Source organism: Salmo trutta, unplaced genomic scaffold (assembly GCF_901001165.1).
Source record: "Salmo trutta unplaced genomic scaffold, fSalTru1.1, whole genome shotgun sequence".
Lineage (NCBI taxonomy): Eukaryota > Metazoa > Chordata > Actinopteri > Salmoniformes > Salmonidae > Salmo > Salmo trutta.
Window position 1 is genome coordinate 19851 of NW_021823186.1, and position 26453 is coordinate 46303.

Here is a 26453-nt window from a genome sequence, read left to right on the forward strand (position 1 = left end):
TCAGAATCAGTTGGGTTCCTCCAAAACATTTCAAACCTTCTAACCAATCCCAGTAGTTTAAATCAAGAAAAGGAGACTGTAACCCCAATTGGTGATTCAACCCCAGAACTATACAAGGACAAATCTTTGAAGAAAGTAGCAAAAAATGGATGGGCTCAATATTTTTTAAATTTAACTAGGCAAGTCAGTTAAGAACAAATTCTTATTTTCAATGACAGCCTACGAACACTGGGTTAACTGCCTTGTTCAGGGGCAGAACGACAGACTTGTAACTTGTCAGTTCGGGGATTCAAACTTGCAACCTTTCGGTTACTAGCCCAATGCTTTAACCACTAGGCTACCCTGCCGCCCCAATATACAGCGTCTAAATTAAGACTGACAAATTGCTTACAACCTAGCCTACCGGCAGCCGATGCAACCTAGCCGACTTGGCAGCCGACTTGGCAGCCGACTTGGCAGCCGACTTGGCAGCCGACTTGGCAGCCGACTTGGCAGCCGACTTGGCAGCCGACTTGGCAGCCGACTTGGCAGCCGACTTGGCAGCCGACTTGGCAGCCGACTTGGCAGCCGACTTGGCAGCCGACTTGGCAGCCGACTTGCCAGCCGACTGCCAGCCGACTGCCAGCCGACTGCCAGCCGACGCAACCTAGCCAGCCGACGCAACCTAGCCAGCCGACGCAACTTAGCCAGCCGACGCAACTTAGCCAGCCGACGCAACTTAGCCAGCCGACGCAACCTAGCAGACTGGCAGTTGATGCAAAATAGCCGTCTAGTAGCCGACACAACCTAGCTGACTAGTAGTGTATATATAACCTAGCTGACTAGTAGTGTATATATAACCTAGCTGACTAGTAGTGTGTATATATAACCTAGCTGACTAGTAGTGTGTATATATAACCTAGCTGACTAGTAGTGTGTATATATAACCTAGCTGACTAGTAGTGTATATATAACCTAGCTGACTAGTAGTGTATATATAACCTAGCTGACTAGTAGTGTATATATAACCTAGCTGACTAGTAGTGTAAATCAAATCAAAGTTTATTTGTCACGTGCACCAAATACAACAGGTGAAATGTGAAATGCTTACCTACAGGCTCTAACCAACAGTGAAAAAAAAATACAACCTAGCTGTCTAGTAGCTGACTAGTAGCTAACGGTAGCATAGAAAGTAACTTCTCACCGTCATACGTTTTGCTAGCTAGTCACACAGATAGCCAACCCATAGTTGTGTAATTCAAAACAAAGCCTTATATTCTCCTATCTTTCTATCTATGAAGAAGGAGACGTTGGTTAGCATGCTAATAGCTAACAATCAACTAGCTTCCTAAACAGTTAGCATTACTAGTGTCAGGTAGCCAACATGCCGAAACAAGCTAGTAGCTAGCAATTAGCTAGCTACCTTAACAATTAGCAATGATTTAGCTAACAATGTGTTATCCTCTGGGATTTCATTGTACTTTTAAATTGTTTTAAACTGTACTAACTATTTACCAAAAAATCTATCAATCAATGAATAGATGCTTTCATTAAAAAAGTAGCATTGGACAGATACCTTAACACACACAGCTCTAAACCCTTGTCCAGAGGTAGATTATTATACATTACCTCCTTGTCTCTCTCCAGCTGCAGGCCCTGCTCCAACAGCCCAGACTCAAACTCCTCCCTCATCATAGCTTTCTCGTCCTCACTCAGGTGAGACTCCTCCCCCTCTGGCAGCCCTGCCTCCAGCTCAGGCTGCGTATCTCGTCTCAGCATGCTGGGTAGCGGAAGGCTCCCATTGGATGCTTGAGAGGTGAGGGAGAGACGATGCAGGGAGATCCTCCTTTTCTTATAGTGATAGCACAGAATATAGTCCACCTTCCTCTGGCCGTCTGCAAAGAACGTACCTTTACCAAGTTCTATGGTGGGCTCCTACACGCACGCGCACACACACATACACAAATCCAAATTAGGTTTACTTGGGTTAGGATTAGGGGTGAGAGGGGAGTGTTAAGGTGGCAAGACAGAGTGCTGGTAGCCTGGTCCCAGATCTGGTTCTGCTCTCTTGCCAACTCAAAACATGTTTGGTATGACAATAATATACAGAGTTGGACAAAACAGAGATGCTAGTTCTAGGTGCCAAGAAAGAAAGAGATCTTCTGTTGAATCTGAGAATTAATCTTGATGGTTGTACAGTCGTCTCAAATAAAACTGTAAAGGACCTCAACGTTACTCTGGACCCTGATCTCTCTTTTGACGAACATATCAAGACTGTTTCAAGGACAGCTTTTTTCCATCTACGTAACATTGCAAAAATCAGACATTTTCTGTCCAAAAATTATGCAGAAATATTAATCCATGCTTTTGTCACTTCTAGGTTAGACTACTGCAATGCTCTACTTTCCAGCTACCCAGATAAAACACTAAATAAACTTCACTTAAACACGGCTGCTAAACACGGCAGCTAGAATCTTGACTAGAACCCCAAAATTTTATCACATTACTCCAGTGCTAGCCTCTCTACACTGGCTTCCTGTTAAGGCAAGGGCTGATTTCAAGGTTTTACTGCTAACCTACAAAGCATTACATGGGCTTGCTCCCACCTATCTTTCCGATTTGGTCCTGCCGTACATACCTACACGTACGCTACGGTCACAAGACGCAGGCCTCCTTACTGTCCCTAGAATTTCTAAACAAACAGCTGGAGGCAGGGCTTTCTCCTATAGAGCTCCATTTTTATGGAATGGTCTGCCTACCCATGTGAGAGACGCAGACTCGGTCTCAACCTTTAAGTCTTTATTGAAGACTCATCTCTTCAGTAGGTTCTATGATTGAGTGTAGTCTGGCCCAGGAGTGTGAAGGTGAACGGAAAGGCACTAGAGCAATGAACCGCCCTTGCTGTCTCTGCCTGGCTGGTTCCCCTCTCTCCAATGGGATTCTCTGCCTCTAACCCTATTACAGGGGCTGAGTCACTGGCTTACTGGTGCTCTTGCATGCCGTCCCTGGGACGGGTGCGTCACTTGAGTGGGTTGAGTCATTGACGTGATTTTCCTGTCTGGGTTGGCGCCCACCTTGGGTTGTGCCGTGACGGAGATCTTTGTGGGCTATACTCGGCCTTGTCTCAGGATGGTAAGTTGGTGGTTGGAGATATCCCTCTAGTGGTGTGGGGGCTGTGCTTTGGCAAAGTGGGTGGGGTTATATCCTGCCTGTTTGGCCCTGTCAGGGGGTATTGTCAGATGGGGCCACAATGTCTCCTGACCACTCCTGTCTCAGCCTCCAGTATTTATGCTGCAGTAGTTTATGTGTCGGGGGGCTAGGGCCAGTCTGTTATATCTGGAGTATTTCTCCTGTCTTATCCGGTGTCCTGTGTGAATTTAAGTATGCTCTCTCTTTCTTTCTTTCTTTCTTTCTTTCTTTCTTTCTTTCAGGACCTGAGCCCTAGGAACATGCCTCAGGACTACCTGGCCTGATGACTCCTTGCTGTCCCCAGTCCACCTGGCCATACTGCTGCTCCAGTTTCAACTGTTCTGCCTGCGGCTATGGAATCCTGACCTGTTCACCGGACATGCTACCTGTCCCAGACCTGCTGTTTTCAACTCTCTAGAGACAGCAAGAGCAGTAGAGATACTCTGAATGATCGGCTATGAAAAGCCAACTGACGTTTACTCCTGAGGTGCTGACCTGTTGCACCCTCGACATCCACTGTGATTATTATTATTTGAACCTGCTGGTCACCTATGAACATCTTGGCCGTGTGCTGTTATAATCTCCACCCGGCACAGCCAGAAGAGGACTGGCCACCCCTCATAGTCTGGTTCCTCTCTAGGTTTCTTCCTAGGTTCTGGCCTTTCTAGGGAGTTTTTCCTGCTTCTACCCCTGCATTGTTTGCTGTTTGGGGTTTTAGGCTGGGTTTCTGTACAGCACTTTGAGATATCAGCTGATGTAAGAAGGGCTTTGTAAATACATTTGATTTGAGTTGTCAAGAGAGCAGAAAACCAGATCTGGGATCAGACTAGAGAGTAGAATCAGATCTGGAACCAGACTTTGAAAATACCTAAAAGATAAAAGATAACTGTTTCAATAACATCTGAAAGATAACAGTACAGACTATCACTAAGGTTGTGTCTGAAAAAGTTATCAGACATCAAATCCTTGTATCGTCTGTCCTGGTTTCCTCCAATTCCTCTCCTCCCTCTCAATGCGCATTTGAGGAGAGGATCCAAGGTCCCTCCAATTAACCTCCTCTTCCAATTAGCTTTGAGAAGGAGGTGTGGAAACAAGGACAGAGGAAACAAGTAATGGTTAGTAATATCTTCAGTAAAGCAGATGCCTAGTATTTAGTAAAACAGCAATGGAATCTTTCCAAACAGAAGATACATGTCAAGGGTTAGGGGTCAGGGGTTAGATGTCAGGGACTAGAGGTTAAAGTTCAGGAGTTAGGGATTAAAGATTGTACCGTGGTAGGCTGCTTCGCGCTGCCCGGGGGATTTCCATTATCCAATCCCATCTCAGAGAGCGAGCAAGCCAGTGAGCGAAGCTTCTCAGATTGGACAGATGATGACTCACCCATCGCCGTGGCAACACGCATATGCTCCGTGCCATTCCACGCTTCTGTCAGGGTGACACACACACACACACACACCCACACACACACACAAAAACAGTTGATAGACAGTCAATATCTGAACTGTTGTTTTTGTTATCCATCCCTGTGTCTCAGTTGGGACCGGAACCCTGCTCTCCAATGTATTTACCATTAGTCCAAGTGGAGAAACCAATGTATTTATCATTAGGCCAAGTGGAGAAACCAATGTATTTATCATTAGGCCAAGTGGAGAAACCAATGTATTTATCATTAGGCCAAATAGAGAAACCAATGTATTTATCATTAGGCCAAGTGGAGAAAACAATGTATATATCATTAGGCCAAGTGGAGAAACCAATGTATTTATCATTAGGCCAAATGGAGAAACCAACGTACAGTATTTACCATTAGTCCAAGTGAAAATTGCGTCTTGGGAAAAAGGTGACACTGGGTGTTTCTCAAAATGCATTGTACCTAAATTGGAGCATGGAACGGTCTCAGTATCAGTCCGTTCTCCGTTTTACTTACTTTGAATTGAAGGCAAATTTTCAGATACATACTTTGTTTGTACACATTTAAAAGCATTCATTGACCAAGCTTCAACTGAAATATTCCCAGGATTGTTTACATAATGTGACGCAACCACACAAAACAAACAAATAATTTATTGAAAACAATCCCGGCTGGTTTTGTGCTGAAGTCAGACAATGTGAACTCAGAATGAGAATGTTGTTCATCCACATATCATATGTTGCCTGACTTCAATAGTTTATCATGATATATTAATAAATACATACAGTATTCATTTTGGGATATTTAACTGCCTAGAATACCAACTGTGGTGTCGTAGATCGCAGTCTAACTGATAAGGAATTGGAAGCTAGCTTGCTAATGTAAGAATTTGTAGCTAATGTTGGCCATCTACGTTAACAACATTAGTTTCAGATAGCTGGCTAGCTAGATTATTCCTGGCTAGCTAGATAATTCCAGAAGTTTACATCTTTGCCAAATACATTTAAACTCTGTATTTCACAATTCCTGACATTTATCCTAGTAAAAATGCCCTGTCTTAGGTCAGTTAGGACAGTTTTTAAGAACGTGAAATGTCAGAATAATTCTAGAGAGAATGATATATTTCATATTTTATTTATTTCATCACATTCCCAGTGGGTCAGAAATGTACATACACTCAATTAGTATTTGGTAGCATTGCCTTTAAATTGTTTAAATTGGGTCAAATGTTTTGGGTAGCCTTCCACAAGCTTCCCACAATAAATTGGGAGAATTTTGGCACATTCCTCCTGACAGAGCTGGTGTAACTGAGTCAGGTTTGTAGGCTTCCTTGCTCGCACACGCTTTTTCAGTTCTGTCCACAAATTTTCTATAGGATTGAGGTCAGGGCTTTGTGATGGCCACTCCAATACCTTGAATTTGTTGTCCTTAAGCCACAACTTTGGAAGTATGCTTGTGGTCATTGTCCATTTGAAAGACTCATTTGCAAGCAAGCTTTAATTTCCTGACTGATGTCTTGAGATGTTGCTTCAATATATCCACATCATTTTCCATCCTCATGATGAACGCGTCTCCTTCCTGAGCGGTATGACGGCTGCGTGGTCCTATGGTGTTAATTCTTGCGTACTATTGTTTGTACAGATGAACATGGTACCTTCAGGCATTTGGAAATTGCTCCCAGGGATGAACCAGACCTGTGGAGGTCTACAATTTCTTTTCTGAGGTCTTGGCTGATTTCTTTTGTTTTTCCCATGATGTCACACAAATAGGCATTGAGTTTGAAGGTAGGCCTTGAAAAACATCCACAGGTACACCTCCAATTGACTTAGTGTCTGTAAACTTCTGACCAACTGGAATTGTGATACAGTGAATTATAAGTGAAATAATCTGTCTGTAAACAATTGTTGGAAAAATTACTTGTGTCATGCACAAAGTAGAAGTCCTAACCGACATATAGTTAACAAACTATAGTTTGTTAAGAAGACATTTTTGGAGTGGTTGAAAAATGAGTTTTAATGACGCCAACGTAAGTGTATGTAAACTCCCAACTTCAACTGTAGCTAGCTGACAACTATGAAGTAAAACACATATGACTCGTGTAAATATCTTGTTTGTGTAAATACCTAGGCAGCAGCTAATGGGGATCCATAATAAATACAAATACCCAATAGGAAACCAGTTCTAAATCTAATCACCCAACGGGAGACAAGCTCTAATTCTATCCACCAACAAGGAACCAGCCAGCTCTAATTCTATCCACCAACAAGGAACCAGCCAGCTCTAACTCTATCCACCAACAAGAAACCAGCCAGCTCTAACTCTATCCACCAACAAGAAATCAGCCAGCTCTAACTCTATCCACCAACAAGAAATCAGCCAGCTCTAACTCTATCCACCAACAAGAAACCAGCCAGCGCTAACTCTATCCACCAACAAGAAACCAGCCAGCTCTAACTCTATCCACCAACAAGAAACCAGCCAGTTACAATTCTATTCACCAACAAGAAACCGGCCAGCTCTAACTCTATCCACCAACAAGAAACCAGCCAGCTCTAACTCTATCCACCAACAAGAAACCAGCCAGTTACAATTCTATTCACCAACAAGAAACCATCCAGCTCTAACTCTATCTACCAACAAGAAACCAGCCAGCTCTAACTCTATCCACAAACAAGAAACCAGCCAGTTACAATTCTATTCACCAACAAGAAACCAGCCAGCTCTAACTCTATCCACCAACAAGAAACCAGCCAGCTCTAACTCTATCCACCAACAAGAAACCAGCCAGCTCTAACTTTATCCACAAAACAGAAACACAGCTTTACCTCTATCCACCCAACAGGAAACCAGCTCTCACTCTATCCACCCAACATGAAAGTACTGCAGGCATCTCTAACTTCAGACAGCCAACTGGAAACCAGTTCTAATCTAAACACCCAACATGAAACCAGTTCTCACTTTAGACAACCATCAGGAAACCAGTTCTAAATCTAACCACCCAACAGGAGAGCAGCTCCAAGTCTAACCACCCAACAGGAAGCCAGTTCTAACTCTAACCATCTAACTGGAAGCCAGGTCTAATGCAATCCATCCAACAGTAAACCAGCCAGCTCTAACTGTATCCACCAAACAGGAAATCAGTGAGGTTTAACTCTAACCACCCATGAGGAAACCATATCTATTTCTATCCACCAGAAAGGAAAAAAGTAGAGCAGCTCTAAATATCCACTCAACAGGAAACCATCTCTAACTCTATCCACCCAACAAGTAAACAGTTCTAAATCAACCACCCAACAGGAAACCAGGTCTAAATCAAGCACCAAACAGGAAAGCAGCTCCAACTCTCTCCTTCCAACAGGAAACCAGCCGTAACTCTATCCACCCAACAGGAAACAAGCTCTAATTCTATCCACCAACAAGAAACCAGCCAGCTCTAATTCTATCCACCAACAAGAAACCAGCCAGCTCTAATTCTATCCACCAACAAGAAACCAGCCAGCTCTAATTCTATCCACCAACAAGAAACCAGCCAGCTCTAATTCTATCCACCAACAAGAAACCAGCCAGCTCTAATTCTATCCACCAACAAGAAACCAGCCAGCTCTAATTCTATCCACCAACAAGAAACCAGCCAGCTCTAATTCTATCCACCAACAAGAAATCAGCCAGCACTAACTCTATCCACCAACAAGAAACTTGCCAGCTCTAACTCTATCCACTCAACAGAAAACCAACTCTCACTCTACCCACCCAACAGATAACCAGCTCTAACTTTATCCATTCAACAGGTAGCCAGCTCTAACTCTATCCACCCAACAGGAAACCAGCTCTAACTCTATCCTCTCAACAGATAACCAGCTCTAACACTATCCACTCAACAGATAACCAGCTCTAACACTATCCACCCAACAGGAAACCATATCTAACTTTTAACACTCAAAAGAAAACCAGTCGAGCAGCTCTAACTCTATCCACCAACAAGAAACCAGCCAGCTCTAACTTTATCCATTCAACAAATAACCAGCTCTAACTCTATCCACCAACAAGAAACCAGCCAGCCAGCTCTAACTCTATCCACTCAACAGGAAACCAGCTCTAACTGTCACGTCCTGACCAGTATAGGGGTTATTTGTATTTGTAGGTTGGTCGGAGTTTTTAGTTGCTTCTGATTGAGAGTCCTATATATAGGTATGTGTTTTGTTTGTGGGTAGTTGTATTTCGCACTGCTGTGAGTATTAGCCTGTGAAACTGTCGTTCTTTGCTTTCATGTTCATTCTGTGTTCACATTTATTTAATAAATATAATGATGAACATGCAACCCGCTGCGCCTTGGTCCTCTCTACCCAACGACAACCGTTACACTAACTCTATCCACCCAACAGGAAACCATATCTAACTCTTAACACCCAATAGGGAACCAGTCGAGCAGCTCTATCTACACAACAGGAAACCAGCACTAACTCTATCCAGCCAACAGTGAACCAGCTCTAAATCTAACCACTTAACCAAAAGCAGCTCAAATTCTCTCCATCCAACAGGAAGCAGCCAGCTGTAAGAATATCTACACAACAGGAAAGCAGCTCTAACTCAATCCACTCAACAAGGTTCCAGCATGGCTCTACCTCTATCCACCCAACAAGTTATCAGTTTTAAATCTATCAACCAATCAGGAAACAAGCTTTAACTCCATCCACCCAAAATTAACCCAACTCTAAACCCCCTAACAGGGAACCAGCACTCACTCTATCCAACCAATCGGAAACAAGGAGACTCTAACTTTAGCCACCCAAAAGGAAACCAGTTCTAACTCTAACCACCTCACAGGAAACCAGCTATTTCTTTATCCACCCAACAGGAAACTAGTCATCTCTAACTCTGTCCACCAAACAAATAAACAGCTCTAATGCTAACCATAAAACGGAATCCAGCCCTAACCCTAACCACCCAATGTTAAACCAGTTATTTTTCTAACCACACTCAAGGAAACCAGGGGAGCAGCTCGAACTCTATCCACCCGACAGGAAACCTGCTCTAACTCTCTAAACCCAGAAGGAAACCAGCCAGCTCTAACTCCATCCGCCCATTTGGAAACAAGATATAATTCTAGCCACCCAACAGAAACCAGCTCTAACTCTATCCACAAAACAGGAAACCAGCTTTACCTCCATCCACCCAAAAGGAAACCAGCTCTCACTCTATCCACCCAACAGGAAAGTATTGTAGGCATCTCTAACTTTAGCCACACAACAGAAAAACAGTTCTAATTCTAACCACCCAACAGGAAACAAGTTCTCACTTTAGCCAACCAACAGGAAACAAGTTCTAAATCTAACCACCCAACTGGAAACCAGCTCTAACTTTATCAACCAACAAGAAACCAAGTTAGGGTAAGGGTTAGGTTTAGGGTTAAGGGTTGGGGTTAGGGGTTAGGAGCGAGCTCGAACTCCATCCACCAACAAGAAACCAGCCAGCTCTAACTCTATCCACCCAACAGTAAACCAGCTCGAACTCTATCCACCAACATGAAACCAGCCATCACTAACTCTATCCACCAACAGTAAACCAGCCAGCTCTAACTCTATCCACCAACATGAAACCAGCCATCACTAACTCTATCCACCCAACAGTAAGCCAGCTCTAACTCTATCCACCAACATGAAACCAGACTGCTCTATCTCTATCCACCAACAGTAAACCAGCCAGCTCTATCCACCAACAGTAAACCAGCCAGCTCTAACTCTATCCACCAACAGTAAACCAGCCAGCTCTAACTCTATCCACCAACAGAAAACCAGCCAGCTCTAACTCTATCCACCAACAAGAAACCAGACTGCACTAACTCTATCCACCCAACAGTAAATCAGCCAGCTCTAAATCTATCCACCAACAAGAAACCAGCCAGCTCTAACTCTAACCACCCAAAAGGAAACCAGCTCTATCTCTCACCCCAAACAGGATGGCAGAAGAGCAATGAGTAAAACAAACAGCAATTAGGCAAATAGTAGCAATGGGTCAACAAACAGCAGATAGGCAAATAGTAGAGATGGGTCAACAAACAGCAGATAGGCAAATAGTAGAGATGGGTCAACAAACAGCAGACAGGCAAATAGTAGAGATGGGTCAATAAACAGCAAATAGTAGAGATGGGTCAACAAACAGCAAATAGTAGAGATGGGTCAACAAACATCAAATAGTAGAGATGGGTCAACTAACATCAAATAGTAGAGATGGGTCAACAAACATCAAATAGTAGAGATGGGTCAACAAACATCAAATAGTAGAGATGGGTCAACTAACATCAAATAGTAGAGATGGGTCAAGAAATAACAAATAGTAGAGATGGCTCAACAAACAGCAAACATCAAATAGTAGAGATGGGTCAACAAACATCAAATAGTAGAGATGGGTCAACAAACATCAAATAGTAGAGATGGGTCAACAAACATCAAATAGTAGAGATGGGTCAACAAAAATCAAATAGTAGAGATGGGTCAACAAACATCAAATAGTAGAGATGGGTCAACTAACATCAAATAGTAGAGATGGGTCATCAAACAGCAAGAAGGGAAACAGTATCCACAAAACAAGAAACCAGCCAGTTCTAACTCTATCCACCCAAAAGGAAAGCAGCTCCAACTCTCTCCTCCCAACAGGAAACCAGCTGTAACTCCATCCACCCAACAGGAAAGCAGCTCCAACTCTCCTTCCAACAGGAAACCAGCTGTAACTATATCCACCCAACAGGAAACAGGCGCTAAAACGTTCCTCCTAACAGTAAACCAGCTCTAACTTTATCAATCAACAAGAAACCAGCCAGCTCTAACTCTATTCACCCAACAGTAAACCAGAAAATTCTACCTCTATCCGCCAACAAGAAATCAGCCAGCTCGAACTCTATTCACCAACAAGAAACCAGCCAGCACCAACTTTATTCACCAACAAGAAATCAGCCAGCTCTAACTCTATCCACCAACAAGAAACCAGCCAGCTCTAACTCTATCCACCAACAGGAAACCAGCCAGCACTAACTCTATCCACCAACAGTATACCAGCTCCATCTCTAACCACCCAAAACGAAACCAGTTCTAACTCTCACCTCCAACAGGAAGGTTGGCTGGGTAATTGGTAAAACAAACAGCAGATAGGCAAATAGTCGCGATGGGTCAACAAACAGCAGATAGGCAAATAGTAGCGATGGGTCAACAAACAGCAGATAGGCAAATAGTAGAGATGGGTCAACAAACAGCAGATAGGCAAATAGTAGAGATGGGTCAACAAACAGCAGATAGGCAAATAGTAGAGATGGGTCAACAAACAGCAGATAGGCAAATAGTAGAGATGGGTAAACTAACAGCAAATAGGAAAACAGTATAGATGGGTCAACAAACAACAAATCGTAGAGATTGGTCAACAAACAGCAAATAGGAAAACAAATGAGATGGGTCAAAAACCAGCAAATAGGCAAATAGTAGAGATGGGTCAACAACCAGCAAATATGCAAATAGTAGTGATGGGTCAACAAACAGCAAAGAGTAGAGATGGGTCAACAAACAACAAAGAGTAGAGATGGGTCAACAACCAGCAAAGAGTAGAGATGGGTCAACAAACAGCAAAGAGTAGAGATGGGTCAACAACCAGCAAAGAGTAGAGATGGGTCAACAACCAGCAAAGAGTAGAGATGGGTCAACAAACAGCAAAGAGTAGAGATGGGTCAACAACCAGCAAAGAGTAGAGATGGGTCAACAACCAGCAAAGAGTAGAGATGGGTCAACAAACAGCAAAGAGTAGAGATGGGTCAACAACCAGCAAAGAGTAGAGATGGGTCAACAACCAGCAAAGAGTAGAGATGGGTCAACAAACAGCAAAGAGTAGAGATGGGTCAACAACCAGCAAAGAGTAGAGATGGTTCAATAACCAGCAAAGAGTAGAGGTGGGTCAACAAACAGCAAATAGGCAAAGAGTAGAGGTGGGTCAACAAACAGCAAATAGGCAAATAGTAGAGATGGGTCAACAAACAACAAATAGGCAAAGAGTAGAGATGGGTCAACAAACAGCAAAGAGTAAAGATGGGTCAACAACCAGCAAAGAGTAGAGATGGGTCAACAAACAGAAAATAGGCAAATAGTAGAGATGGGTCAACAAACAGCAAATAGGCAAATAGTAGAGATGGGTCAACAAACAGCAAACACCAAATAGTAGAGATGGGTCAACAAACAGCAAACACCAAATAGTAGAGATGGGTCAACAAAGAGCAAATAGTAGAGATGGGTCAACAAACATCAAATAGTAGAGATGGGTCAACAAACAGCAAACATAAAATAGTAGAGATGGGTCAACAAACAGCAAACAGCAAATAGTAGAGATGGGTCAACAAACAGCAAACAGTAGAGATGGGTCAACAAACAGCAAACATAAAATAGTAGAGATGGGTCAACAAACAGGAAAGAGAAGAGATGGGTCAACAAACAGAAAATAGAAGAGGGGTCAACAAACAGTAGAGATGGGTCAACAAACAGCAAACAGCAAATAGTAGAGATGGGTCAACAAACAGTAGAGATGGGTCAACAAACAGCAAACAGTAGAGATGGGTAAACAAACAGCAAACAGTAGAGATGGGTAAACAAACAGCAAACAGTAGAGATGGGTCAACAAACAGCAAACAGTAGAGATGGGTCAACAAACAGCAAACAGTAGAGATGGGTAAACAAACAGCAAATAGTAGAGATGGGTCAACAAACAGCAAATAATAGAGATGGGTCAACAAACAGCAAAGATTAGAGATGGGTCAACAAACAGCAAAGATTAGAGATGGGTCAACAAACATCAAATAGTAGAGATGGGTCAACAAACATCAAATAGTAGAGATGGGTCAACAAACAGAAAATAGAAGAGATGGGTCAACAAACATCAAACAACAAATAGTAGAGATGGGTCAACAGACAGAAAATAGAAGAGATGGGTCAAGAAACAGCAAAGAGAAGAGATGGGTCAACAAACAGCAAAGAGTAGAGATGGGTCAACAAATAGTAGAGATGGGTCAACAAACAGCAAAGAGAAGAGATGGGTCAACAAACAGAAAATAGAAGAGATGGGTCAACAAACAGCAAAGAGAAGAGATGGGTCAACAAACAGCAAAGAGAAGAGATGGGTCAACAAACAGCAAATAGTAGAGATGGGTCAACAAACAGCAAAGAGAAGAGATGGGTCAACAAACAGAAAATAGAAGAGATGGGTCAAGAAATAACAAATAATAGAGATGGGTCAACAAACAGCAAAGAGAAGAGATGGGTCAACAAACAGCAAAGAGAAGAGATGGGTCAACAAACAGAAAATAGTAGAGATGGGTCAAGAAATAACAAAAAGTAGAGATGGGTCAACAAACAGCAAATAGTAGAGATGGGTCAACAAACAGCAAAGAGAAGAGATGGGTCAACAAACAGAAAATAGTAGAGATGGGTCAACAAACAGCAAAGAGAAGAGATGGGTCAACAAACAGAAAATAGTAGAGATGGGTCAAGAAATAACAAAAAGTAGAGATGGGTCAACAAACAGCAAATAGTAGAGATGGGTCAACAAACAGCAAAGAGAAGAGATGGGTCAACAAACAGAAAATAGTAGAGATGGGTCAAGAAATAACAAAAAGTAGAGATGGGTCAACAAACAGCAAATAGTAGAGATGGGTCAAGAAATAACAAAAAGTAGAGATGGGTCAACAACCAGATAATTGGCAAATGTGAGTTGTTGTGTGTGTTTCTGTGTGGGCTCAAGTGTGTGCATGCTTGTTAGTGTTTGTGTGTGATAACCTATAAGCGTCTTTACCCTCTGCCTTAGGGGAAGTGAACTAATTGTCACAGCAGGAGTTTTAACTCTTTATAACCACATGCACGCACACCCACACACAATTACACGCATGCACGCACACCCACACATGTCATCACACAGCAGAGCAGAGGTTGTGTCCCAGTATTAGAGGGGAAGAGAGCAGCAGCATTCTCCTGGAATAGAGAAGATTAACTCACACACACCCTGCTGCTATTAACAGACACGGAACCCTGCTCATAGTCAATAATATTAACTCACACACAGAGTGGGTAGTTTCTCTGAAGTTACTGTAATCTGTGACACCAGCTATGAGTCCAGGACTGTACAAGATTCTAGATCAACACCTGAAACACACTAAGGCATAGATTCAATGAGAACAAGCATCAACCGGCGACAGCAGACAGCTGCATAGCGGATGTTTTGGGGCCTGCGTTGGAGCTGTGAAATCGGTGAGCAGCTGCTCTTGCTAACATTGCCAAGCCACATCCAATCCACTCCTGTTAGGGTTAGTGTATGATACATAGAAATAATTACACTCAAATGAAACATCATTACACTAAATAATGAGGATTTCTATCATCCTAATGGAGGAGTAGATTACATCTGTCATCCCAATGGCAATGTAGATTACATCTATCATCCTAATGGAGGTGTAGATTATATCTATCATCCCAATGGAGGTGTAGATTACATCTATCATCCCAATGGAGGTGTAGATTACATCTATCATCCCAATGGAGGTGTAGATTACATCTATCATCCTAATGAAGGTGTAGATTACATCTATCATCCCAATGGAAGTGTAGATTAGATCTATCATCCTAATGGAGGTGTAGATTATATCTGTCATCCTAATGGAGGTGTAGATTATATCTGTCATCCTAATGGAGGTGTAGATTATATCTGTCATCCTAATGGAGGTGTAGATTATATCTGTCATCCCAATGGAAGTGTAGATTACATCTATCATCCTAATGGAGGTGTAGATTATATCTGTCATCCTAATGGAGGTGTAGATTATATCTGTCATCCCAATGGAAGTGTAGATTACATCTATCATCCTAATGGAGGTGTAGATTATATCTGTCATCCTAATGGAAGTGTAGATTATATCTGTCATCCCAATGGAAGTGTAGATTACATCTATCATCCTAATGGAGGTGTAGATTACATCTATCATCCCTATGGAAGTGTAGATTACATCTATCATCCTATTGGAGGTGTAGATTACATCTATCATCCTAATGGAGATGTAGATTACATCTATCATCCTATTGGAGGTGTAGATTACATCTATCATCCTAATGGAGGTGTAGATTACATCTATCATCCTAATGGAGGTGTAGATTACATCTATCATCCTGTAGATTACATCTATCATCCTAATGGAGGTGTAGATTACATCTATCATCCTGTAGATTACATCTATCATCCTAATGGAGGTGTAGATTACATCTATCATCCTAATGGAGGTGTAGATTACATCTGTAATCCTAATGGAGGAGTAGATTACATCTATCATCCTAATGGAGGAGTAGATTACATCTATCATCCCAATGGAGGTGTAGATTACATCTATCATCCCAATGGAGGAGTAGATTACATCTATCATCTATCATCCTATTGGAGGTGTAGATTACATCTATCATCCTAATGTAGGTGTAGATTACATCTATCATCCTAATGGAGGCGTAGATTACATCTATCATCCTAATGGAGGCGTAGATTACATCTATCATCCCAATGGAGGCGTAGATTACATCTATCATCCCAATGGAGGAGTAGATTACATCTATCATCTATCATCCTAATGAGGCGTAGATTACATCTATCATCCCAATGGAGGCGTAGATTACATCTATCATCCCAATGGAGGAGTAGATTACATCTATCATCTATCATCCTATTGGAGGTGTAGATTACATCTATCATCCTAATGTAGGTGTAGATTACATCTATCATCCTAATGGAGGCGTAGATTACATCTATCATCCTAATGGAGGCGTAGATTACATCTATCATCCCAATGGAGGTGTAGATTACATATATCATCCCAATGGAGGAGTAGATTACATCTATCATCTATCATCCTATTGGAGGTGTAGATTACATCTATCATCCTAATGTAGGTGTAGATTACATCTATCATCCTAATGGAGGAGTAGATTACAACTCATGTTCCAATGTTCAAATTTGTAAAAAAGGCTGCATAGGATTTCTGTTAACAGTATTGAGAATTTTTTGAAAAAATATGTGCCCATTTTTAACTGCCTCCTACACCTACCCAGTAACTAGAATATGCATATACTTATTATATATGGATGGAAAACACCCTAAAGTTTCAAAAACTGTTTGAATGGTGTCTGTGAGTATAACAGAACTCATTTGGCAGGCAAAACCCTGAGACAGATTCTGACAGGAAGTGGATACCTGATGTGTTGAATTGACTTTGAGCCTATGCCATTGAAAAACAAAGGGGGTTAGGAATATTCTGGCACTTCCTATTGCTTCCACAAGATGTCCCCAGCCTTTACAAAGTGTTTTGAGTGTTCTACAGTGAGATCTGACTGAAGAAGAGCATTGGAACGTGATGTCCCATTAGACACCTTGCGCGCGATTTGATGGTGGGTACTCTCATTCCGAAACGTTTTAAAAGAAAACCCAATGGTCCGCCTTGAATTTTATTCATGTTCTGGTTAAAAAAGGCCCTAATGATTTATGCGATACAACGTTTGACATGTTTGAACGAACGGAAATATATTTTTTCCGTTCTTGAAGTGAAGTGAAGTCCGGCTGGCTTAGATCATGTGCTACAACACGGAGGTTTTTGGACATAAATGATGAGCTTTTTTGAACAAAACTACATTCGTTATGGACCTGGGACTCTTTGGAAGTGACATCTGATGAAGAGAATCAAAGGTAATGGATTATTTACATAGTATTTTCGATTTTAGATCACTCCAACATGGCGGTTAGTCTGTATCGCAATGCGTATTTTTCTGGCGCAGTGCTCAGATTATTGCAAAGTGTGATTTTCCCAGTAAGGTTAATTTTAAATCTGGCAAGTCCATTGCGTTCAAGAGATGTAAATCTATAATTCTTTGAATGATAATATAATATTTTAGCAATGTTTTCTAATATTAATTAATTATTTTGTTGTCATGACTTGACTGCCGGTATTGGAGGGAAGCGATTTCCTGAACATCAACGCCATAGTAAAACGCTGTTAGTTCTAACTTGATAGAACTAAAAATGCATGCATTGTCTAACATAATGTCCTAGGAGTGTCATCTGATGGAGATTGTAAAAGGTTAGTGCATAATTTTAGCTGATTGTATGGTTTTGTATGGTTTTGGTGACGCCTGTCTTTGAATCGACAATGCATTGCACACAGCTATTGTCAATGTACTCTCCTAACATAACCTAACTTTATGCTTCCCCGTAAAACCTTTTTGAAATCGGTAAACGTGGTTAGACGTGTTTATCTTTCAAAGGGTGTAAGTTAGTTGTATGTTTGAAAAACTTGAATTTTGACATTTATTAGGTTTCAAATTTGCCGCTCTTGAAATGCACCTGCTGTTGATAGGGTGCGCCACGGGGGGCACGCTAACGTCCCACATAGCCCCAAGAAGTTTTAATGTGAATAGCAATGTTGTGTTAAGTATAATACAGGGAGCCACCTGTGGATTTGACATGTAAGGTGTAGTTAGTATGCTATAGTCCTGTAGCTAATCCTGTGTCCCTGTAGGGTCTGGATGTTTCCAGACATGTATTTATTAATATAGTACCAGTATAGTACTGTAAGGTGTAGTTAGTATGCTGTAGTCCTGTAGCTAACCCTGTGTCCCTGTAGGGTCTGGATGTTTCCAGACATGTATTTATTAATATAGTACCAGTATAGTACTGTAAAGTGTAGTTAGTATGCTATAGTCCTGTAGCTAACCCTGTGTCTCTGTAGGGTCTGGATGTTTCCAGACACATATTTATTAATATTCTATAGTACTGTAAATTGTAGTTAGTATGCTGTAGTCCTGTAGCTAACTCTGTGTCCCTGTAGGGTCTGGATGTTTCCAAACATATATTTATTAATGTTCTGATCCAAGATGGCGTAGCAGTGCAGACGTGGTTTGTTGTCCTCTCGTTTAGATATTTCGTCTTTTTTGTATATATTCCAATTTATTTGTCAATCTCTTTTTTCATTTTTAAATTAAATGTACCTTCCGGTAACCCGCCTCACTCAATGTGACACGGATCCGCTATTTTTTAGACCCTATAGCCAAAACTTTCATCAGAAGGTAGCTAAGTTACTGGATATTTAGTCATTGTTAGCCACTGCTAGCGGCCTTTACACTCTGCTCAGGCACCAGCCGTTTTTTTAGCCTGGATAATACCTGCCAGCCGCGGACTGTTTTTCTCCACTACAACGCCAGATTCCTGCCGTAAACCCTGGACCGTTGATCATCACAGCTAGCTAGCTGCCACTGAGTGACCCTGCCCCAAAGCTAACCCTGAGCCAGGCGAATCTCCCGGCTAGCAAACCAAATTACCACAACTACAATACCTCTTTCGCCATCTGGCCCGGTCCCTTCGTCGACACGGCGCCCCGCCGTACCACCACGACTGGTCGGCAGACGTAATTCCATCAGCTGTGCCTTCAACCGGCCTTTTCCGGACGACGGAGCAGATGCTTCTACTTACCCCGGACTGCTAACTTTAAACGCCGTGTCTCCCACGTGCTAGCATAGCAACGACTACCCCGCCGCTTCCCTGTTCCATCTATTGCTGTACACTGGACCCTATGATCACTTGGCTACATAGCTGATGCCTGCTGGACTGCTCATTAATCACAGTACTCCACTTTGTTTACCTTTGTTTATCTGTTGGCCCTAGCCCCGAACTCAGGCCCTGTGTGTAGTTAACTGACCCTTTCTGTCCATTCATCGCCATTTTACCTGTTGTTGTTGTCTTTAGCTGATTAGCTGTTGTCTTACCCGTTGTTGACTTAGCTAGCTCTCCCAATCAACACCTGTTTATGCTTTATGTGTCTCTCAAATGTCAATATGCCTTGTATACTGTTGTTTAGGTAGGGTGACCATATAATAGTTTTCAAAAAAGAGGACATGTCCGGGAAAAAGAGGGCGTATGGTCACCCTAGTATCAGCTGTCTCATTTGGAATGTTTTTAACTTCGACTAATTTACTTTGCACGCCACCATTCTTCCAATCAAAATACTGAATAAGCAGAGGGAATATTTTCACAGCACCGTGATTGCTCCCATCAGTAGAAACACCACAGTAAGGTATGTATTCTAGTGCTTTCTGTGCTATCTCGACAGAATGTGGTGCTATCACAGCGTTAACAATTGCTTCGGTCTTAGTACGAGCGCTTGAACATGTTCGCTCAGTCTCGGAATCAGGGAAAGCCTTTTTTAACAAGGCAGACGTGCAGTCCATTGATCTGTAGCTATTGTGATGCTTCGTGTTGTGGAATGCAAAAACACCCTCCGCAGCAGTAACAGCATCTTCTGTTTTATCTGCTCTCACAAAATAGTCAGTTAATTTACCTGACGAACTCTCTCCTTTAGCTGCAATTTTGTGTTTTGCGGAGCTTATGTGGGCTTCTAGGTCGCTAGCACCTTTATTTGACACTGACACGTATGTGCCAGCTTTGCAGGTCCATGCATTCTGCTTCACACGGATCCCAACCAAGACGAAAACACAGGAATTTTCTCTGTAAATCGTCTGTGAATTTACATTTGCGTTTGGGCATTTTTACGCTGTTCTGGAGCCATGTGCCACTGTTGACAAGCAAGCTGCTGCTCTGTCTCTTGGCTGTTGCCATGGTGAGGGTAATGATTGAGATGCAGTTTGACCAATGTTTGCGTAAGCCTACATGACCCACCAATGGTGGCGTGTGAGAAGGCGGGACCTAAAGAGAAAGGTCAAAGCAGTGCAAAACCCCAAAAACGCACACAATGAATGGTGACTGTAGAAAGCAAAAGCCGAATCCCGGACATTTTGGGCCATTTAGAAATCCCGGCCGGACGCATTTTTTTTAGTTCCAAAAAGAGGACATGTCCGGGAAAAAGAGGACGTACGGTCACCCTAGTTCAGGATAATTATCATTGTTTTATTTTACTGCGGAGCCCCTAGTCCCACTGTACATGCCTTAGATACCTCCATTGTCCCACCTCCCACACATGCGGTGACCTCACCCAGTATAACCAGCGTGTCCAGAGATGCAACCTCTCTTATCATCACTCAGTACCTGAGCTTACCTCCACTGTACCCGCACCCCACCATACCCCTGTCTGCACATTATGCCCTGAATCTTTTCTACCACGCCCAGAAATCTGTTCCTTTTATTCTCTGTCCCCAACGCACTAGACAACCAGTTTTGCTAACCTTTAGCCATATCCTCATCCTACTCCTCCTCTGTTCCCCGGGTGATGTGGAGGCTAACCCAAGCCCTGCGTGTCCCCAGGCACTCTCATTTGTTGACTTCTGTAATCGAAAAAGCCTTGGTTTCATGCATGTTAACATCAGAAGCCTCCTCCCTAAGTTTGTTTTACTCACTGCTTCAGCACACTCCGCCAACCCTGATGTCCTTGCCGTGTCGGATTTCTGGTTTAGGAAGGCCACCAAAAATTCTGAGATTTCCATACCCAACTACAACATTTTCCATCAAGATAGAACTGCCAAAGGGGGAGGAGTTAGCTTGCAAAGTTCTGTCTATACTTTCCAGGTCTATGCCCAAACAGTTCGAGCTTCTAATTTTAAAAATCAATCTCTCCAGAAATAAGTCTCTCACTGTTGCCGCCTGTTATAGACCCCCCTCAGCTCCCAGCTGTGCCCTGGACACCATATGTGAATTGATTGCCCCCCATCTATCTTCAGAGTTCGTTCTGTTAGGTGACCTAAACTGGGATATGCTTAACACCCCGGCCGTCCTACAATCTAAGCTAGATGCTCTCAATCTCACACAAATTATCAATGAAACCACCAGGTACAACCTTAAATCCATAAACACGGGCACCCTCATAGATATTATCCTGACCAACTTGCCCTCCAAATACACCATCGAAAATTTCAATAACCATTTCTCTACGGCTGGCCATGCTTTCCTCCTGGCTACCCCAACCCCGGCCAACAGCTCCGCACCCCTCGCAGTTACTAGCTCGAGCCTCCCCAGTTACTCCTTCACCCAAATCCAGATAGCAGATGTTCTGAAAGAGCTGCAAAACCTGGACCCCTACAAATCAGCTGGGACAGACAATCTGGACCCTCTCTTTCTAAAACTATCCGCCACCATTGTTGCAACCCCTATTACCAGTCTGTTAAACCTCTTTTGTTTCGTCTGAGATCCCTAAAGATTGGAAAGCCTCTTCAAAGGTGGTGACACTCTAGACCCAAACTGTTACAGACCTATATCCATCCTGCCCTGCCTTTCTAAAGTCTTTGAAAGCCAAGTTAACAAACAGATCACTGACCATTTCGAAACCCACCGTACCTTCTCCGCTGTGCAATCCGATTTCCGAGCAGGTCACGGGTGCACCTCAGCCACGCTCAAGGGCCTAAATGATATTATAACCGCCATCGATAAAAGACAGATTTGTGAAGCCGTCTTCATCGGCCTGGCCAAGGCTTTCGACTCTGTCAATCACCATATTCTTATCGGCAGACTCAACAGCCTTGGTTTCTCTGACTGCCTCGCCTGGTTCACTAACTACTTCTCAGATAGAGTTCAGTCCAAACGAGCTCCAATGTCATACAACACTCCTTCTGTGGCCTCCAACTGCTCTTAAACACTAGAAAAACCAAATGCATGCTTTTCAACCAATCACTGCCCGCACCCGCCCACCCGACTAGCATCACTACTCTGGACAGTTCTGACCTAGAATACGCGGACAACTACAAATACCTAGGTGTCTGGCTAGACTGGAAACTCTCCTTCCAGACTCATATCAAACATCTCCAATCCAAAATCAAATGTAGAATCGACTTTCTATTTCGCAACAAAGCCTCCTTCACTCACGCCGCCAAACTTACCCTAGTAAAACTGACTATCCTACAGATCCTCGACTTTGGCGATGTCATCTACAAAATAGCGTCCAATACTCTACTCAGCAAATTGGATGTAGTCTATCACAGTGCCATCCGTTTTGTTACCAAAGCGCCTTGTACCACCCACCACTGCGACCTGTATGCTCTAGTTGGCTGGCCCTCGCTACATATTCATCGCCAGACCCACTGGCTCCAGGTCATCTATAAGTCTATGCTAGGTAAAGCCCCGCCTTATCTCAGCTCACTGGTCACGATAACAACACCCACCCGTAGCACGCGCTCCAGCAGGTATATCTCACTGGTCATCCCCAAAGCCAACACTTCCTTTGGCCGCCTTTCCTTCCAGTTCTCTGCTGCCAGTGACTGGAACAAATTGCTGAAGCTGGAGACTTACATTTCCCTCACTAACTTTAAATATCAGCTATCTGAGCAGCTAACCGATCGCTGCAGCTGTACATAGTCCATCTGTAAATAGCCCACCCAATCTACCTACCTCATCCCCATATTGTTTTTATTTACTTTGCTGCTCTTTTGCACACCAGTATCACTACTTACACACCATCATCTGATCATCATCATCTGCTCATCTATCACTCTAGTTTAATCTGCTAAATTGTAATTACTTCGCTACTATGGCCTATTCATTGCCTTACCTCCTCATGCCATTTGCACACACTGTATATAGACTTTCTTTTTTTCTATTGTGTTATTGACTGTACGCTTGTTTATTCCATGTGTAACACTGTGTTGTTGTTTCTGTCGCACTGCTTTGCTTTATCTTGGCCAGGTCGCAGTTGTAAATGAGAACTTGTTCTCAACTATCTTACCTGGTTAAATAAAGGTGAAATAAAAAAATAAAAATATATATATATAGTATCATTATAGTACTGTAAGGTGTAGTTAGTATGCTGTAGCCCTGTAGCTAACTCTGTGTCCCTGTAAGGTCTGGTTGTTTCTATTTATTAACATAGTACCAAACTACATAGTAGTTTTTTTTTTTTTTACCTTTATTTATACAGGTTTATTCTCATTGAGATAAATATCTCTTTTCCAAGAGAGACCTGCTCCAATAGCAGTAAGGGGAACAACATTTCAGACAAACCAAATTACATACACTCACACAACATTAAACAAAACTATAAACACACATACAGTACAACAAAAACATATACATTTAAAAACACAAACATCTTGACTAAAAACAATTACACTCTTCTATAATATATACATCGATCAAGTGTTTCAACTCCGCCAACGAAACTAGTTAGTATGCTGTAGTCCTGTAGCTAACCCTGTGTCCCTGTAAGGTCTGGATGTTTCTAGACATATATTTATTAATATTCTATAGTACTGTAAGGTGTAGTTAGTATGCTGTAGTCCTGTAGCTAACTCTGTGTCCCTGTAAGGTCTGGATGTTTCTAGACATATATTTATTAATATTCTATAGTACTGTAAGGTGTAGTTAGTACGCTGTAGTCCTGTAGCTAACCCTGTGTCCCTGTAAGGTCTGGATGTTTCTAGACATATATTTATTAATATTCTATAGTACTGTAAGGTGTAGTTAGTACGCTGTAGTCCTGTAGCTAACTCTGTGTCCCTGTAAGGTCTGGATGTTTCTAGACATATATTTATTAATACTCTATAGTACTGTAAGGTGTAGTTAGTACGCTGTAGTCCTGTAGCTAACTCTGTGTCCCTGTAGGGGGTGGTTGTTTCCAGACTATCTATCTAGTAATACAGCTTTAATTTAACACCACCATAACAGGTGTCTTGGTCACACGGTAACATGTCTGTGTCTGTATGCAGGCAGATGGCTGGATAAGCACCCTGCTGCACCTGGCCTCTCTCACCAAGTCTCACCTCCCTCTCCCTCTCTCTCTTCCTTGCCCTCTCCTTCCCTTCCACGTCCTGTCACTACATTAACCCTCACCCAGCCTCGAAAGATTTAAACAGGTACATACAGAACACACCCAAACTAACAGGCTCCATTTCCTTCTTTATCTAAAGTGAAACGAGGAGAGGAAGGGAGCGGAAGAGGAGAAGGGAAAGGCACAAGGAGTACTCACCGGAGCGCAAGGAGGACCTGTTCATTGCGATGGTGACGCAGAGAGAGGAGCGTGAGGCAAAATGAGATGGAGGACAAACTGCTCGCTCCCGTCAGATGGCTTAACGAGGCGCGGTCTGGAGGCTAATTCCCCTGGGGGGATTAGGAGTGGACTGGACACAGACAACACCTACCCCCAACACACTACACAATTATACTTCCCCTACACACTACCCCCAACACACTACACAATTATACTTCCCCTACACACTACCACCTACACTCTACCCTATACACTAATACACACTACCCCCAACACACTACACCCTACACAATTATACTTCCCCTACACACTACCACCTACACTCTACCCTACACACTAATACACACTACCCCAACACACTACACCCTACACAATTATACTTCCCCTACACACTACCACCTACACTCTACCCTACACACTAATACACACTACCCCTACATACTTATACAACCGCTACACACCACACCTTACACACTACCCCCTACACACTACCCCTACATACTTATACGACCACTACACACTACCCCCTACACACTACTCTACACACTACTCTACACACTACTCTACACACTACTACACACCACCCCCTACACACTTATGCTACCCCTAAACACTACCCCTACACACTACCCCTACACACTTACACTACCCCCTACACACTACCACCTACACACTTATACTACCCCTACACACTACCCCCTGCACACTTACACTACCCCTACACACTACCCCTACACACTACCCCTACACACTAACCCCTGCACACTTATACTACCCCTACACACTACCACCTACACACACCCCTACACACTACCCCCTGCACACTTATACTACCCCTACACACTACCCCCTGCACACTACCCCTACACACTTATACTACCGCATACACACTACCCCCTATACGCTACCCCTACACACTTATACTACCCCCTGCACACTACCCTTACACACTTATACTACCCTTACACACTACCCCCTGCACACTTGTACTACACACTACCCCTACACACTTATACTACCCCCTCCACCCTACCCCCTACACACTTATACTACCCCTGCACACTACCCCTTACACACTTATACTACCCCCTGCACACTACCCCTTACACACTTATACTACCCCTACACACTACCCCCAGCACACTTCCCCCTACACACTTATACTACCCCCTCCACACTACCCCCTACACACTTATACTACCCCCTCCACACTACCCCCTACACACTTATTCTACCCCCTGCACCCTTGTTTTTATTTAACCTTTATTTAACTAGGCAGGTCAGTTAAGAACAAATTCGTATTTACAATGACGGCCTGCCAAAATGCAAAAGACCTCCTGCGGGGACAGAGGCTGGGATAAAAAAAAATATATATATAACATATACAGTAAATATAGAACAAAAAACACATCACGACAAGAGAGACAACACAACACTACATAAAAAGACACCATGACACCACATAAAGAGGGACCTAAGACAACAACATAGCAAGGCAGCAACACATGACAACACAGCATGGTAGAATCACAACATGGTAGCAGCACAAAACCTGGTACAAACATTATTGGGCACAGTCAACAGCACAAAGGGCAAGAAGGTAGTGTCGTGTCTTTGGGCACCATTAACTGAAGACATGTTTATCAAAATAACTCCCTGTAATTACTATCACGCGATTAAACTGATTAATCGTTTAACTGTAATTAACTAGGAGATCGAGGCACCAAGGAAAATATTCACATTACAAAGTTAGAATTTTCCTAATATAACTTTCCTATATTATAACATTATATATTATATTATATTATAGGCCGATTATCTTCTGGTTTAAATGGTGTATTTTACCTCGCGTCCAGTCTCATTCCAAACATCGTAAATTGTTGTATCTGCACAAACCCAGCC

The 26453-nt window shown here is 42.7% G+C and overlaps 1 protein-coding gene across 1 annotated transcript; it reads right to left on the minus strand.

Annotated features, from left to right (window-relative positions):
• Positions 1-403: 403 nt before the first annotated feature.
• On the minus strand, positions 404-24590 carry LOC115189529 (uncharacterized; the record flags this gene model as incomplete). The annotated part of the gene is made up of 4 exons (XM_029748145.1): positions 24531-24590; positions 4439-4593; positions 1609-1914; positions 404-646 (listed from the first exon to the last, which is right to left on the minus strand). Coding segments are annotated over exons 1-4 (729 nt in total), but the record flags the coding sequence as incomplete, so codon positions are not given.
• Between the last annotated feature and the right edge of the window lie 1863 nt (positions 24591-26453).